The 13,408-nt window shown below is 42.8% G+C and overlaps 1 protein-coding gene and 1 long non-coding RNA gene across 2 annotated transcripts in view; both read right to left on the reverse strand.

Moving 5' to 3' along the window:
* The window catches only part of LOC117045136, a 506,969-nt gene that overhangs the window by 146,168 nt on the left and 347,393 nt on the right, over window positions 1-13,408 (reverse strand). The window contains 2 exon segments of the mRNA XM_033145927.1: window positions 3,541-3,601; window positions 3,603-5,038. Of these exon segments, the coding sequence (XP_033001818.1) occupies window positions 3,541-3,601; window positions 3,603-5,038 (1,497 nt within the window).
* On the reverse strand, window positions 5,617-8,700 carry LOC117045165. The gene is made up of 2 exons (XR_004426408.1): window positions 8,662-8,700; window positions 5,617-5,674 (listed from the first exon to the last, which is right to left on the reverse strand). It is a non-coding gene; the product is annotated as an uncharacterized LOC117045165 (long non-coding RNA).

Raw genomic sequence — 13,408 nt, forward strand, 5'->3', positions numbered from 1 at the left:
GTGCTTTTATTTGTGAGCATCCTGAGACCTGTGGGTGTAGGGAATAGGTGCCAACTCTTAAAGGCCTAGGGGTCTTTTCCCCTTCGAATAACATATTTGAGGAGGCCACGACCCAGTTTTTTGTGCTTTTTTATTTTCAAATGCAACCTTTTATTCTTCTACAACTTGCCCAACAATTTGTCTTTCAATTTGCCCTCTTAAAAAAACAAAAACACACAAAGGCCATGAAGAAAACAAAATTCAAGAAAATGCAAACATGGTCAGGTCCCATCTTTGCGGGCCAAGTGCAAAAGTTGCTTTAAAGCAGGGTTTCCCAAACTTGGGTCCCCAGTAGCTCCCGGACTACAGTTCACATCATCCCTTCCCATTGGTCATGCTAGCTAGGGATGATGGGAGTTGTAGTCGAAAAACAGCTGAAAGTTTGCTTTAAAGGGAAAGTAGGCTGTCCCTGTTACCCCCTCTGCTTGCCAAAAGCACTGCCCCAGAATCTGAACTATAGCCAGTACTGCTAATTGGAATTTATAGATCTCAAAACTGAAGTTTGATTGGCACTTCAACATCTAGGGGGTGACAGGGGTTTAGTTAATTGCTTCCCCCAGTGGGAGGGGGAGGAGGATGAAAAATTTAACTATGTAATGTGCTTAAAATTGTTAAAATCAATAAAATGCAATAAAAGAGTTAGAGAGGAGTTTGAGAGAAAAAGTTTTGTTGTTTTCCTAAGATCCATGTCTGTATATACTGTACATAATAAACGTCGTATTGTTTAAGCCAGTTACTAGTGGCAGCGTCTTGGTTCCTGCTTCATACTGTCTAGCCGACAATTGGCAACCAAAGCTTCTGCTGTGGTCCTAACAGTTCCTGCAACTGGTTGTGGACATTCTTACATTACTCCAAGAATTACCATATGTGGTGGACATGCCCAGAGACTGGGAAATTTGGGGGCATGATCCATGAAGAATTAAAGAAAATATTAAGAATTAATTATAGTAAAAGTCCAGAAGCATTCCTATATTAAAATATTTCTATACGCGACATCTGCGGCAAAAATATTGGTAGCGAAATATTGGAAAGGAAAACATACCAGAGAATAATGGTTGTGTAAATTATGTGAATACTTGGAGTTAGCTAAATTGACAGATATAGTAAGGCATAAACCAAAAAGTCTAGTGAAGAAGGAGTGGTGTTGTTGTGAAATATTAGATATTAAAACTAATATTAGATATTGTTGATTGTGGGAAATTAACTGACGCAATGAACAGGATGTGAAGGGAAGGCCACCACGAGGCATTCTCGGGGGCTCCTTTTATTGAAAACTCACAGCTAGGTTAAACATTAACATACAGAGAGAACTCCAAAGACCAAATAAGGAATGGTGTGCCTTCTAATACCAAATATGGAAGTTGCTCCTTTGGCTACACCCATATGACATCTTCATTGTGTATGTGCTCTCCTCTCACTTACTCACCCCCTCCCGCTGAACACCTCATGATCCCCCAGTACTTTTCCAGCTATTCCTTTGTTCTGCTGCTCTGCCTAAACATGTGTTTCCCAACTTGGTGCCCACAGAGCCAAATGGTATGCCAAATGAGGCTCTGTAGGTTGATTAATTGTGGTATGCCAACACTGTATATATACTAATTCAAATTTTTGATTTGAATTAGTGAAGAGATATATGGATTGATTATTCGCAGTAGTTTAAGTAAAATAAGATAGTAAGATTTGATTTAAGAAGAAATATTTTGTGTTATGAAGTTAAATTAAGAAGTATATTTGGATATCCCGATGGTAATGGATTTAAATTTTAGAGACGAGAAGTTATTAAAGTAAATTAGAATTGGAAGCATAGGAGAGGAAACGGGGGAAGTCCCCCAAGAAGATTTGAAACAAGATTTTTTAATTAGTGAAAGGAATGTTGGTGTTCCAGTGTAGGTTTGTATTTTTGTTATTTCTGTTTTGATTGTTGTACTGTATCTGTATTTGTTTTTGTGGAAAACCAATAAAATCTTTGTAAAAAAAAAAAGACAACCCAACAACTCAACTTTTCTACCAAAATCCAGTAATCAAAGCCAGTTTGATCAAATTAAATTCTTAATAACGTCTCAGCGCTAATGGATCATGTTTCCTGCATTAAACAGAAATATCTGAACCCCAGGAAAAGAAAATTGGGAGCTCCATGCCTCTTTTATCTACAGGAGATTGGGGTACAGATCTCTATTGAAAAATGTTTCACTAGTGTGGTTTATTATTATTTTGTGTGTGTCCCCCTCTGGTCATTAGCGAACAATAAACCGTCCTCTTATGCATGAGTGAAAATGGCCAGACAGTCACAGTCATAAGATTTTTAATACAGTATTCTCCATCATTTCAGCCTTGCCAGTAACAAACCAGATTTTCTGTCCTTTATTTTCAGGAAAAAATGGTCAAGGCACATTTCACCTAATTATGAATATGTATGTGCTTTAAACTTTGGCAAGACTTTAGCATATTTGAAATCTTATTTGAATAACAGACAAAGTGATGGACCCCCACTGCCAGATAATCACTCAAATGCTTGATATCACCAGCTCTGTTTCAAAACATCACCCCATTTCACCTCCCATTTCTTAACAGTCTCTATTCCAAACTCTGGAAAACAACCCTTACATCTTTTTCTAGCAAAGAGCAAAGCTTGGCTGAATTTCAGCCCATCACCCCACCCCACCATAACGTAAAATTCACTCTCCAATGCTTGCATTGTGGTGTAGTGGTTAAGAGCAGTAGACTCGTAATCTGGGGAACCGGGTTTGCGTCTCCGCTCCTCTACATGCAGCTGCTGTGTGACCTTGGGCTAGTCACACTTCTCTGAAGTCTCTCAGCCCCACTCACCTCACAGAGTGTTTGTTGTGGGGGAGGAAGGGAAAGGAGAATGTGAGCCGCTTTGAGACTCCTTTGGGTAGTGATAAAGCGGGATATCAAATCCAAACTCGTCTTCTTCTTCTTGCAGACACATTCCTTATCCTTCTGTGGTGCCCAGAATTGAACACATTATAACAACTTTAAAGATGTGCCCCCCATGTCATTTCCATAACACCTACAATCATGTGTCCTGTGTTAGCAATTCACTCCTCCTGTTGCTGGACATGTGACTGGTATGTCACATGTCTCTGTTTTCCTTCCTTTTTAAAATAAATATTTATTGAATTTTATAACAAATAAGTTATAAAATTATCAGGGAAATCGGCCCTGAGTCCTCACTAGAAGGACAGATCCTGAAGTTGAGGCTGCGGTACTTTGGCTACCTCATGAGAAGAGAAGACTCCCTAGAAAAGACCCTGATGTTGGGAAAGATGGAGGGCACAAGGAAAAGGGGACGACAGAGAATGAGATGGTTGGACAGTGTTCTCGAAGCTAGTAACATGAGTTTGGCCAAACTGCGGGAGGCAGTGAAGGATAGGCGTGCCTGGCGTGCTCTGGTCCATGGGGTCATGAAGAGTCGGACACGACTGAACAACTGAACAACATATTTGCCTGGGTCTTAAAGCTGTATAGTGGCTTTCTGACCTTTGTATGGATTCTTTGATGGGAGGTGAGAGAGGAGCTATCAGCGATCTTTCCACATTCCACACTGATAGGGTTTCTCCCCTGTATGAATTATTTGATGGGAAGTGAGATTGTGTCTGTGACTGCAGCTCTTTCCGTCGCACTGATATGGTTTCTCCCCTGTATGAATTCTTTGATGGGAAGTTAGATTGGAGGTCCTATTGAAGCTCTTTCCACATTCCACACACTGATAGGGTTTCTCCCCTGTATGAATTCTCTGATGGGAAGTGAGAGAGGAGCTCTGACTAAAGCACTTTCCACATTCCACACACTGATAGGGTTTCTCCCCTGTATGAATTCTTTGATGCTTAAAGAGAGAGGAGCTCCAAGTGAAGCTTTTTCCACATTCCACACACTGATAGGGTTTCTCCCCTGTATGAATTCTTTGATGCTTAGTGAGAGAGGAGCTATCATTGAAACTGTTTCCACATTCCACACACTGATAGGGTTTCTCCCCTGTGTGAATTCTTTGATGGGAAGTGAGATGGGAGCTAGTATTGAAGCTCTTTCCACATTCCACACACTGATAGGGTTTCTCTCCTGTATGAATTCTTTGATGGGAAGTGAGTTTGGAGCTCTGACTGAAGCTCTTTCCACATTCCACACAATGATAGGGTTTCTCCCCTGTATGAATTCTTTGATGGGAAGTGAGATGGGCGCTCTGACTGAAGCTCTTTCCACATGACACACACTGATATGGTTTCTCCCCTGTATGAATTCTTTTATGGAAAGTGAGATGGGCGCTCTGACTGAAGCTCTTTCCACATGACACACACTGATATGGTTTCTCCCCTGTATGAATTCTTTGATGGGAAGTGAGATTTGAGCTCCGAGTGAAGCTCTTTCCACATTCCACACACTGATATGGTTTTTCCTCTGTGTGAATTCTCTGGTGGGAAGTGAGATTGGAGCTCTGACTGAAGCTCTTTCCACATTCCACACACTTATAGGGTTTCTCCCCTGTATGAATTCTTTGATGCTTAGTGAGAGAGGAGCTATCATTGAAACTCTTTCCACATTCCACACACTGATAGGGATTCTCCCCTGTATGAATTCTTTGATGCTTAGTGAGAGAGGAGCTATCAGTGAAACTCTTTCCACATTCCACACACTGATAGGGTTTCTCCCCTGTATGAATTCTTTGATGGAAAGTGAGATAGGAGCTCGTATTGAAGCTCTTTCCACATTCCACACACTGATAGGGTTTCTGTCCTGTATGAATTCTTTGATGGTAAGTGAGTTTGAAGCTCTGACTGAAGCTCTTTCCACATTCCACACAATGATAGGGTTTCTCCCCTGTATGAATTCTCTTATGGGAAGTGAGATTGTGTCTGTGACTGAAGCTCTTTCCACATTCCACGCACTGATATGGTTTCTCCCCTGTATGAATTCTCTGGTGGGAAGTGAGATTGGAGCTCTGACTGAAGCTCTTTCCACATTCCATGCACTGATAGAGTTTCTTTCCAATGAGATGTTGTTGATGGGAAGTGGAATGGGAGCTCTGACTGCAGCTTTCTCCACACTCCAATTTTTTACGTGGCTTCTCCTCTCTGGGGAATTTGTCATGGTCACCTTTGTTCTCGATTTCCGATTTATCACACTCTGTAATGGAGACAAAAAGGGGTTAGAGCCTCAGGAACAAATGAAGACGAACTGAAGGGGGTGTCAGTATGCCCGGTTCTGCCCATGCCTTAACTATTTGCATGGGCTAGGTGTCTGGAGCACCTTTACCAACCTTCCGATCACACTCCCGGAGCACAGGTCCTGGTGCAGTGGAGTCATAACTGTTCACTGTGAGCACCAGACTTTAACAGAGTAAGTATAAACTGCGACTAAAGCTCTTTCCACATTCGAAGCACTGATATGGTTTCTCCCCTGTATGAATTCTTTGATGGGAAGTGAGACTGTCCTTCTTCCTGAAACTCTTTCCACATTCCATGCCCTGATAGTTTCTTTCCAATGAGATTTTGTTGATGGGAAGTGGAATGGGAGCTCTGATTACAGCTTGCTCCACACTCCAAATTTTTACCTTGTTTCTCCTCTCTGGGGATTTTGTCATGGTCACCTTTGTTCTCGATTTCTGATTCATCACAGTCTGCAATGGAGACAAAAAAAAGATTACAACATCAGGAACAAATGGAGAAAAACTGAAGGGTGTTGGGTGTGTGTTCATTACCTGTGTTTTTGTCATTAACCAATATATTTATTAATAGACTCTGATGAGTTGTTGAATGTTGCTTTTTTATATATAGTAGTGGTCTAAAACGTGGAAGCCTTTTGGGGGAAAGTGTATTTCAGAGGATTGATGGCTCATAACACTTCTTAATTTTCAATAATATCATAAAATTAATGGAATCAATGGAAAGATAATTTAATCAAAAAATGCAATTCAACAAAGTTTGTTCAATTACCTGTATTCTATCAAACATTATAGCCAAATAACCAGAAAAAGGAAGCACAACTTGTTTATGTTGACATTTGTCAGTGTGTTATGTGATTGCTATTAAGTTGATTGTTTTTTGTGTTCTTTCATTTAGTGAGTTTGTAAAGCATAATAAAATTATAGAAATGCCACAAAGAGTTGACTGGTCACCCAGAAAGCAATGTAAAATTGTACTATTAAGTGAAGAAGGCTACAGTTATGAAGAAATTTCAGTAGATGAAAGATTGGGGAAAAGTTAACAAAAGCTGGCCTTTCTGTATTTTTGAAAATGTATAAGGAGACTCAATCACTACAAAATCAAACTGGTAAAGGCGGCAAAAGGTGCAGAAAGGAAGTGACGATCGAAGAATGGAGAGACTCTCCCTACATGGCAGAAGAAAATCATCCGGGTGTCTAAAAGATGACATGGTGAAATGTAATGTGAAGTTGAGTGAAAGGACTGGTCTAAAGGCTAAAATTCTAAGGAAAAAGCCATTGTTATCTCTCAAGCAAAGGTTGAAAAGATTGAACCTGTGTTTACTGGACAGCGAAATAATGGGACAGTGTTATATGGAGCGATGAGACCCAAATCTCCTTGCTTGGTAGTGAAGACACGAAATAAGCCAGGAGAAGAATCAGAGAATATTTACATCCTACTTGCATTATACCAACCATGAAACACCCAGATAGTGTGATGATCTGGGGTTGTGTGGTAGCAAAAGGTGTGGGCAGAATTTGCATCATTAATGGGAATGTAAACGCCCCAAAATACATAAATGAATTACTTGGGCCCAAACTGAAACGTTCCGCGGGTGATCTTTTCCCAGATACTGAAGCATTTATATATGTGTGTGTAAAATTATTTATTTATTTATTTATTTATTTATTTATTTATTTATTGTCTATTTCAACAGGATTCAGCTCCATGTCATGTTGCTGCTGTGTGCAAAAGGTGCTTTCAAGACAATCCTATTCCACTGCTGAAATGTCCTGGGAATAGCCCAGACTTAAACCCATTCAGAAGTCTATGGAGCCAACTAAATAAACTTGTTAGTCAGAAGCAACCCAGCAATAAAGTCCAATTAACAAAGGCAATAATTCAGTCCTGGTTTCACGTTATTACAGCTGCAGAACTAAAAACTTGGTTCACTTCATAGCAAGGTGTTGCAAGGCCACAATTAAAGCTAAAGCTTACCAATGGTTACCAAAGGTTTCAGGTTTTTTCTTTATGATTGCTGTTCTAATAAATATTCCTTCATAAACGTTATTTTATTAAATTCTTCCTTAAATTATCTTTCCACTGATATATAATATTATGGTATTACTACACACAAAAGTGGTGTTATGAGCCATAAAACCTCAGAAATACACTTTTCACAAAAGGTTTCCACAATTTTGGCCACTAGTATAAGTTGTTCGTTTTAAAGTAAATATTTCTTTATATGGGATGAGATTATTATTATTTATGTTTCATGTGCTGGAAGTCGCCCACAGTGGCTGGGGTAACAAAGCCAAATGGGCAGGGTATTAAAAAAAATATTATTACCGTATTTTTCGCTGCATAAGACACACCTTTTTTCCTCCTAAAAGGTAAGGGGAAATATCTGTGCATCTTATGGAGCAAATGGTGGTCCCTGGAGCCAAATTGCCCAGGGGCCAAAAGCAGATCGTGCTTTTTTTCTTTACAAAGAGAAAGGGGTGTTGAAAGGACCCCACGCAGCAGCTGATCAGCAAGAGATCGGGAGAGAGATAAGAGTCCCTGGCTCCCTTTCAGCCCCGCCCCCTTTTCCAGGCCTCCATTGTTGAATGTGCTGCAGAGGGAGGCTGTTTGTTTCCCCAGCGACATGTGACTGGCTGATTAGATTATCTGTCTGGAAACTGTAGAAAAGGCTCCCTTTCCTTAAGAAGCAGCAGAAATGTGAGTTGAACCCCATAAAAACGGGGCTTTTCCTCTTTGCTTTTCCCGCTTTGCAAAAAAGCTGCACAAATCTGAGCTGATCGTCAAAAAGCAGGGCTTTTTCCGTTGCAAAAAAAGCTGCAAAACTTTTAGCTGATCCTCAAAAAAACATGGCTTTTAGAGGAGGAAAACCAGAAAAATATTTTTCTTCTTCTTTCCTCCTCTAAAAACGAGGTGCGCTCTATGGAGCGAAAAATACGCTATTACTACAGTGGTACCTCAATTGAAGAACAGTCCTGTTCCGGAAAAGATTAAGTTTGTAAACCGAGGTACCATCTTATTACTATCATCATGATCATCATCACTGCTACTACTACCTGAGATTCAATAAGCCTGGCTCTTCTCTGGGATGGATTTTATTTGGCTCAGTCATGGCATCCCCTCCATCACCAAGGTCAGTCGTCTCTTTGGTCAACCCAAGACTGACAGGAGCAAAAACAAAAACAGAAAACCTGAAGCTACTTACCTTTCCTAACAATTCTGAAGCTGACATTTAAGATGGCCTGGGCAGTTCAGAGCAGCCCAATCGTGGCAGAAAAAGGAATAATATGAGGAAGATTGTTCAAAGAAAAAACTGTTTATTGTGGGGGTGTTAGGTTCCCAGGTGTTATAGGGGGCGGTGTTGTGCTCTGTGAAAATATATGAGGTCGGTCACATACAGGTATTTTTGGAATTCCAAGGCAGATCCCACAGGGAGTCTTACCAAGAGAGGCCATGATCCCACAATTCTCCTCCATGACGTCTTTATGCAGAGCTCTCTGGTCAGGATCCAGCAACGCCCACTCCTCGTTGGTGAAACGAACAGCGACATCTTCAAAGCACACTGGAGCCTAAAAGAAAAAGGGAAATGTCCTCCTCTGAGACAGCATCAATATGGTCTGCTACACAATGCTCTGTTGTTTCCTGCACATTTTACTGATCAATCTAGAAATAAAATAAGCCTATTTTGGATGGACATCTGTCTTGGATGGTCTAGCAGAGATTCAGGGGGTCTCCTGGCTCTGACAGACAAGCAGGGAGGGTGGCTTCTGGCAAAAGGAGAGGGAGCCACCGCTGGCTCCTCCTTATCCTGACTCACCTGTGCCTCTCAACCTCCCTCCTCCCACTCACCTCCTTCCTCTTCTGCCTCTGATTCTGCACTGCATTCTGCCACAGAGTCTCCCTGCTCACTAAGCCCTGTTACCCCTTCAGCTTCTGACACCTCCTCTTCCCAGGCTTCTCCCTCTTCCCCCTCTGACCGCCCATCCTTCTTCCACCTCCACTTCTTGGACTCTGAGCCATCTTCCCTTCATGGTTCCCTGGCTGCTTCTTCCCACCATTCCTCTGTGCCCAACCAGCCCATGACATTGCTCCATCCCTCGGCCTCTGTCCCCACAAGGCAGCTTCCCCCGACCTGATCTGGTTCCACAGCCACTGCTTCCCTTCTGCCCCCATGAAAAGACGGATCAGGAGGTCTTGCTGGCATCATTCTGTCACCTGCAAGAGAAAAAATGTAAACAGGATGCCAGGAATGCCTGCTTCTCTCACAGGTGAAGCAGGGCATCTCGAACTACAGATGGGCCTTTGAGAAAGCCTTACCTGCAGAGAGCATTTGGACGTTTGTGCTGCCCATTTCATATATTTGTTGTGCAGAAATACATCTCCCCTCCTCTGGACCCTTGTTCCCAACTGTCTCCCCCCAAGACAAGATGAAAAAAACCCTCAGATGAGTTGGAAAACCAACAGGGATGAGACCAAATGGAGAAAATCCACCTTCCTCCTTACCCAGTGGCCTCTCTCTGGTGTCCAACGGAGGCCTCTCTGCCTCACAGGAATCCAGGTCCATTTCTGCAAAATGATCATTTCCCTGAAATAGAAACAAGGATTCAAAACAGAGAATGGAGAGAAATATTAGAAAGAGATTGAAAAAGACTTGAAAGGTGTGAAATCTCATTGCATGGATGCTTTCCCCCAAAAATGGATGGGCCATCAGCAGACCATTATGGGATGTTCTCTGTCCTGTTTGGAGCCCCTTGGGAGTATCCAGAGGAAAGTCTCTCTCACCTGCTTTCTCTCCTCCGCCTGACTCAGGAGGAAACCTTCGGCCAGGGCCACCGCCTGGGAACTGGTCTCCGCTCCGCATTCCCTCACCCAGCTCTCAATCTCCGGGGGAAGAACAGCCAGGAACTGCTCCAAGATCACCAGGTCCAGCATCTCAGCTTTTGTGTGCCTTTCCGGCTTCAGCCACTGGTGGCAAAAGTGGTAGAGTCGACCGCAAACCTCTCGGGGTCCTTTGGCCTCCTGGTAACAGAACTGCCTCAACTGCTGGCTCTGCACCTCTGAGCAGAGGGTGTCCTCCTCGCCCAGGATCTCCTGCACTGGGTTTTCCCAGAACCCCCCACTGCTCCCAGTTTGGGTGGCATGGCCTCTTCCTGTTCCAGGGCCAGCTGAGTCTCGTTCATCCATCTGTGTTCTCAGGAAGCCTGTAAGAGTTCGGAAGGAACCCTTTGGTCTCTTGCCAAGTTCTGTCCGTCTTAATGAGAAGCTCTAGGAAATCCTACAAAGCAAATTCAATTGTTGTGTTACAGAATTTGTAGGACAGGGGGGGGGGCATGGTTCCCTGAACAAGCATGGATGAGTTTTGCTGGGAACCAGGGGTGGACTGCAGCGCATCCCAGACCATGAGCTATCTTTTTGAACGAATCAGGAGGAGGAAGAGGAGAAGAAATACGCCTCTAGCCTTCTAGCAACGCAAAATGCGGAGGCAACTGAAGGGATTTCTGTGAGATTAATCAACCTAGTTTCTGCTGCCTTCCAGTCAATGCATGAAGTCAGAACTGACTGACAAGGGAAACTTTTGTATCTTGTGAAAAAATGGATGCTTGGCTCTAGTGGGGGTCCTCACCTGGGGGTCCTCAGGAGCTGCTCCCCACTCCCACTCCCCTGCTTCTGTCTCCTTTTCTTGCACTTGGACTCTCTGCCGCTCTCAAGACAGACTCTTGGGGTGGGGTCCCTTTTTCTTTGCTCTGAGGGTCAGGTATGTATCTGGCCAACCCTCTGCTGGCCAAGTGGGTGGAACCAAAGACATCTCCCTTGAAATTTAGGGGGGTAATTGTTATTATTACTATTATTATTATTCTATTAGATAGCTTAACACACACACAGCCATTGATGTCAAGGTCCCTGGAGTCTCAGTGAGTAGCATCATCCATTTCATGGGCGTACCCAGGGGGGGCAGGAGGGGGCAGGTGCCCCCCCAGAAGTAAGCTGCCCCCCCCCCGAAGCAAAAATGATCAGTCGTCTCCTGGGTCTGGCTTAAAAAACAGCGCTGCTACCATTGCTGAGTGCTTGTTCGCTGAGACTGAGCAAAGAGGGAAGTGTGCTGGGTGAAAACCGTCTGGAGAGGACTGGAGATTGAGATCTCCCTGATTTGCCCCCCCCCCCAAGCTTCCTTATCAGTCTCCAGACGTTTTCACCCACCTTGGACTGCTTGATAAGAAGCAGGCTACTCTGTTAACGCCTAATCCCAGTTGATGCCCCTGGTTGCTAAAACTGATTCCTGCCCCTCCCCTCGCCCCCACCCTCCGTGGTTGTATGATCTCTGGAAGGGAAGACGGAGCTTTCTCTGTACTGCTGTTTTGATCCACAGCAATCTTTTTGTGAGTGACTTATCCCCTTGTCCCTTGCCTTTAACTCCCCCCCCCAGCCTTTCTTTAACCCCTAAAAAAACGTGTTTGCTTGGATGATTTTTCAAATCTAAATTAAAACTAAACAAAGTCTACCTAACTGGTAGTAAACAAACACACATGGTTTGGTGTGCTTGTGTGTTGATGTACTTTCTATTGCTGGATTGATGTCTGGAGTATAAATAAGCAGTGATGTTTTCCTGTGCTTTTCAAACAACTCACTTCTTTGCATTTCAGAATACATCTTGTCACTTAATGGTTAACGCTTGCTTGCAAGTAATTAAAGTAAATTATAAGCTATTTAGTCATAAAGTGTTAGTGTTCTGATATGCTGCTGCATGGAAGAGGTGTGAGTTGCTATGTCTCCTTGCTTTCAGATTCTTATAAAGTAGTTGAGAAGTAAAGGAATATATGAAGAGATGCCAACTTATGTGACCAACATCTGTGCATACTGCACCTGTGAAACTTATATTACGGTTCCTAGCAATTTCACTGCTTGAGTTCTCAAATTATGAAAACCTCATAGGAAAAGCCTGTGTGAATAAATTGGCCCATAAAATCTATGTGTAAGATTGGTTTAATTATCCTAACAGGAGTTATAATTTTTTTTACTGTTTAATATTTTGTTTTGAGGTGGAATGTGCTGCTGTTTGTGAGACCAAAAATATTTTTGGGGTGGGTGGGGGCCTGCTTTAAATAAGATTTACCTTAAAAGGCTAACAAATTTAGTATGGTGTAAGCCAGTGGTGTCCAAACTTTTTTCAAAGAGGGCCAGATTTGATGAAGTGAAGGGCCGTGAGGGCTAACCAAAGGGCCGACCAAAGTTGTTAACCTTTTCTAGGGTTGAAGTTGTTGAGGTTTTTAAAGGATTTTACCCCAGGAAATAAACTGCCACAGCGGCCAGATTAAACCAACTGGTGGGCCGAATTAGGTCCCCAAAATGGACTTTGGACATGCCTGGCTGAAATTTCAATTCAGTGGAGCTGAATAAATAAATAAATAAAACCTCCCCTTCAGTAGTTTCAAGCACTACTACAGGCTCCACATAATATCTGTACTGCATTATTTACTGTGACAGCGCCTGCACTTTGGAACTCCCTGCCTATTGCAGCAAAGCACGTGCCTTTGCTAGACTCTTTTCGGGCACCTGCTAAAAGCATTCTTCCTTAGGCAAGCATACCTAGATGCTTAGGAAGTTGAAGTAATCTTAATCTTAATATTTTATCTTTTGCATGTTTTAAAGTAGGATTGTTAAATTTTTCTTGATTTTACTGTTGTGGTGTTTTTTTGTTTTGGTAAACCACTTTGAAGGTTTTTAAAAATAAATTTTCTTAAATATATAAACAATAAATGAATATAAAATAACACAGGCCAAAACACAATCCATCCTGTACATCTAAGTATCTGTCCATAGTCACCTACTTGTTATCAGAGGCCCACATTCCACATTCACATTCCACATCCACATTCCTTTGTAAGAACATATGAAATAATGTGAAACAATTTTTGCAGGGAACACACACACACACGTGGGGGGGGGGGGTTGACGAGAAATTTTTTGCACCAGGTGCCACCTGACCTTCCTACACCTCTGGGGATGCCAGAAGGTGATCTCGCCTATGGCGCAAAAGACCCTAGCGGCGGCCCTGCCTCCCGGTGCAGCCATTGGCTAATATCGCTGAGGCACAGGCCAATGGGCGGGCACCCCTAGAAGCAAGCTCCCCCCCCCCCGAAGCAAAAATGACCGGCGTCCGTTCAAAGCATTTTTTCCCTCCTATTTTTTTT

The sequence above is a fragment of the Lacerta agilis genome, chromosome 4 (assembly GCF_009819535.1).
Source record: "Lacerta agilis isolate rLacAgi1 chromosome 4, rLacAgi1.pri, whole genome shotgun sequence".
Classification (NCBI taxonomy): Eukaryota; Metazoa; Chordata; class Lepidosauria; order Squamata; family Lacertidae; genus Lacerta; species Lacerta agilis.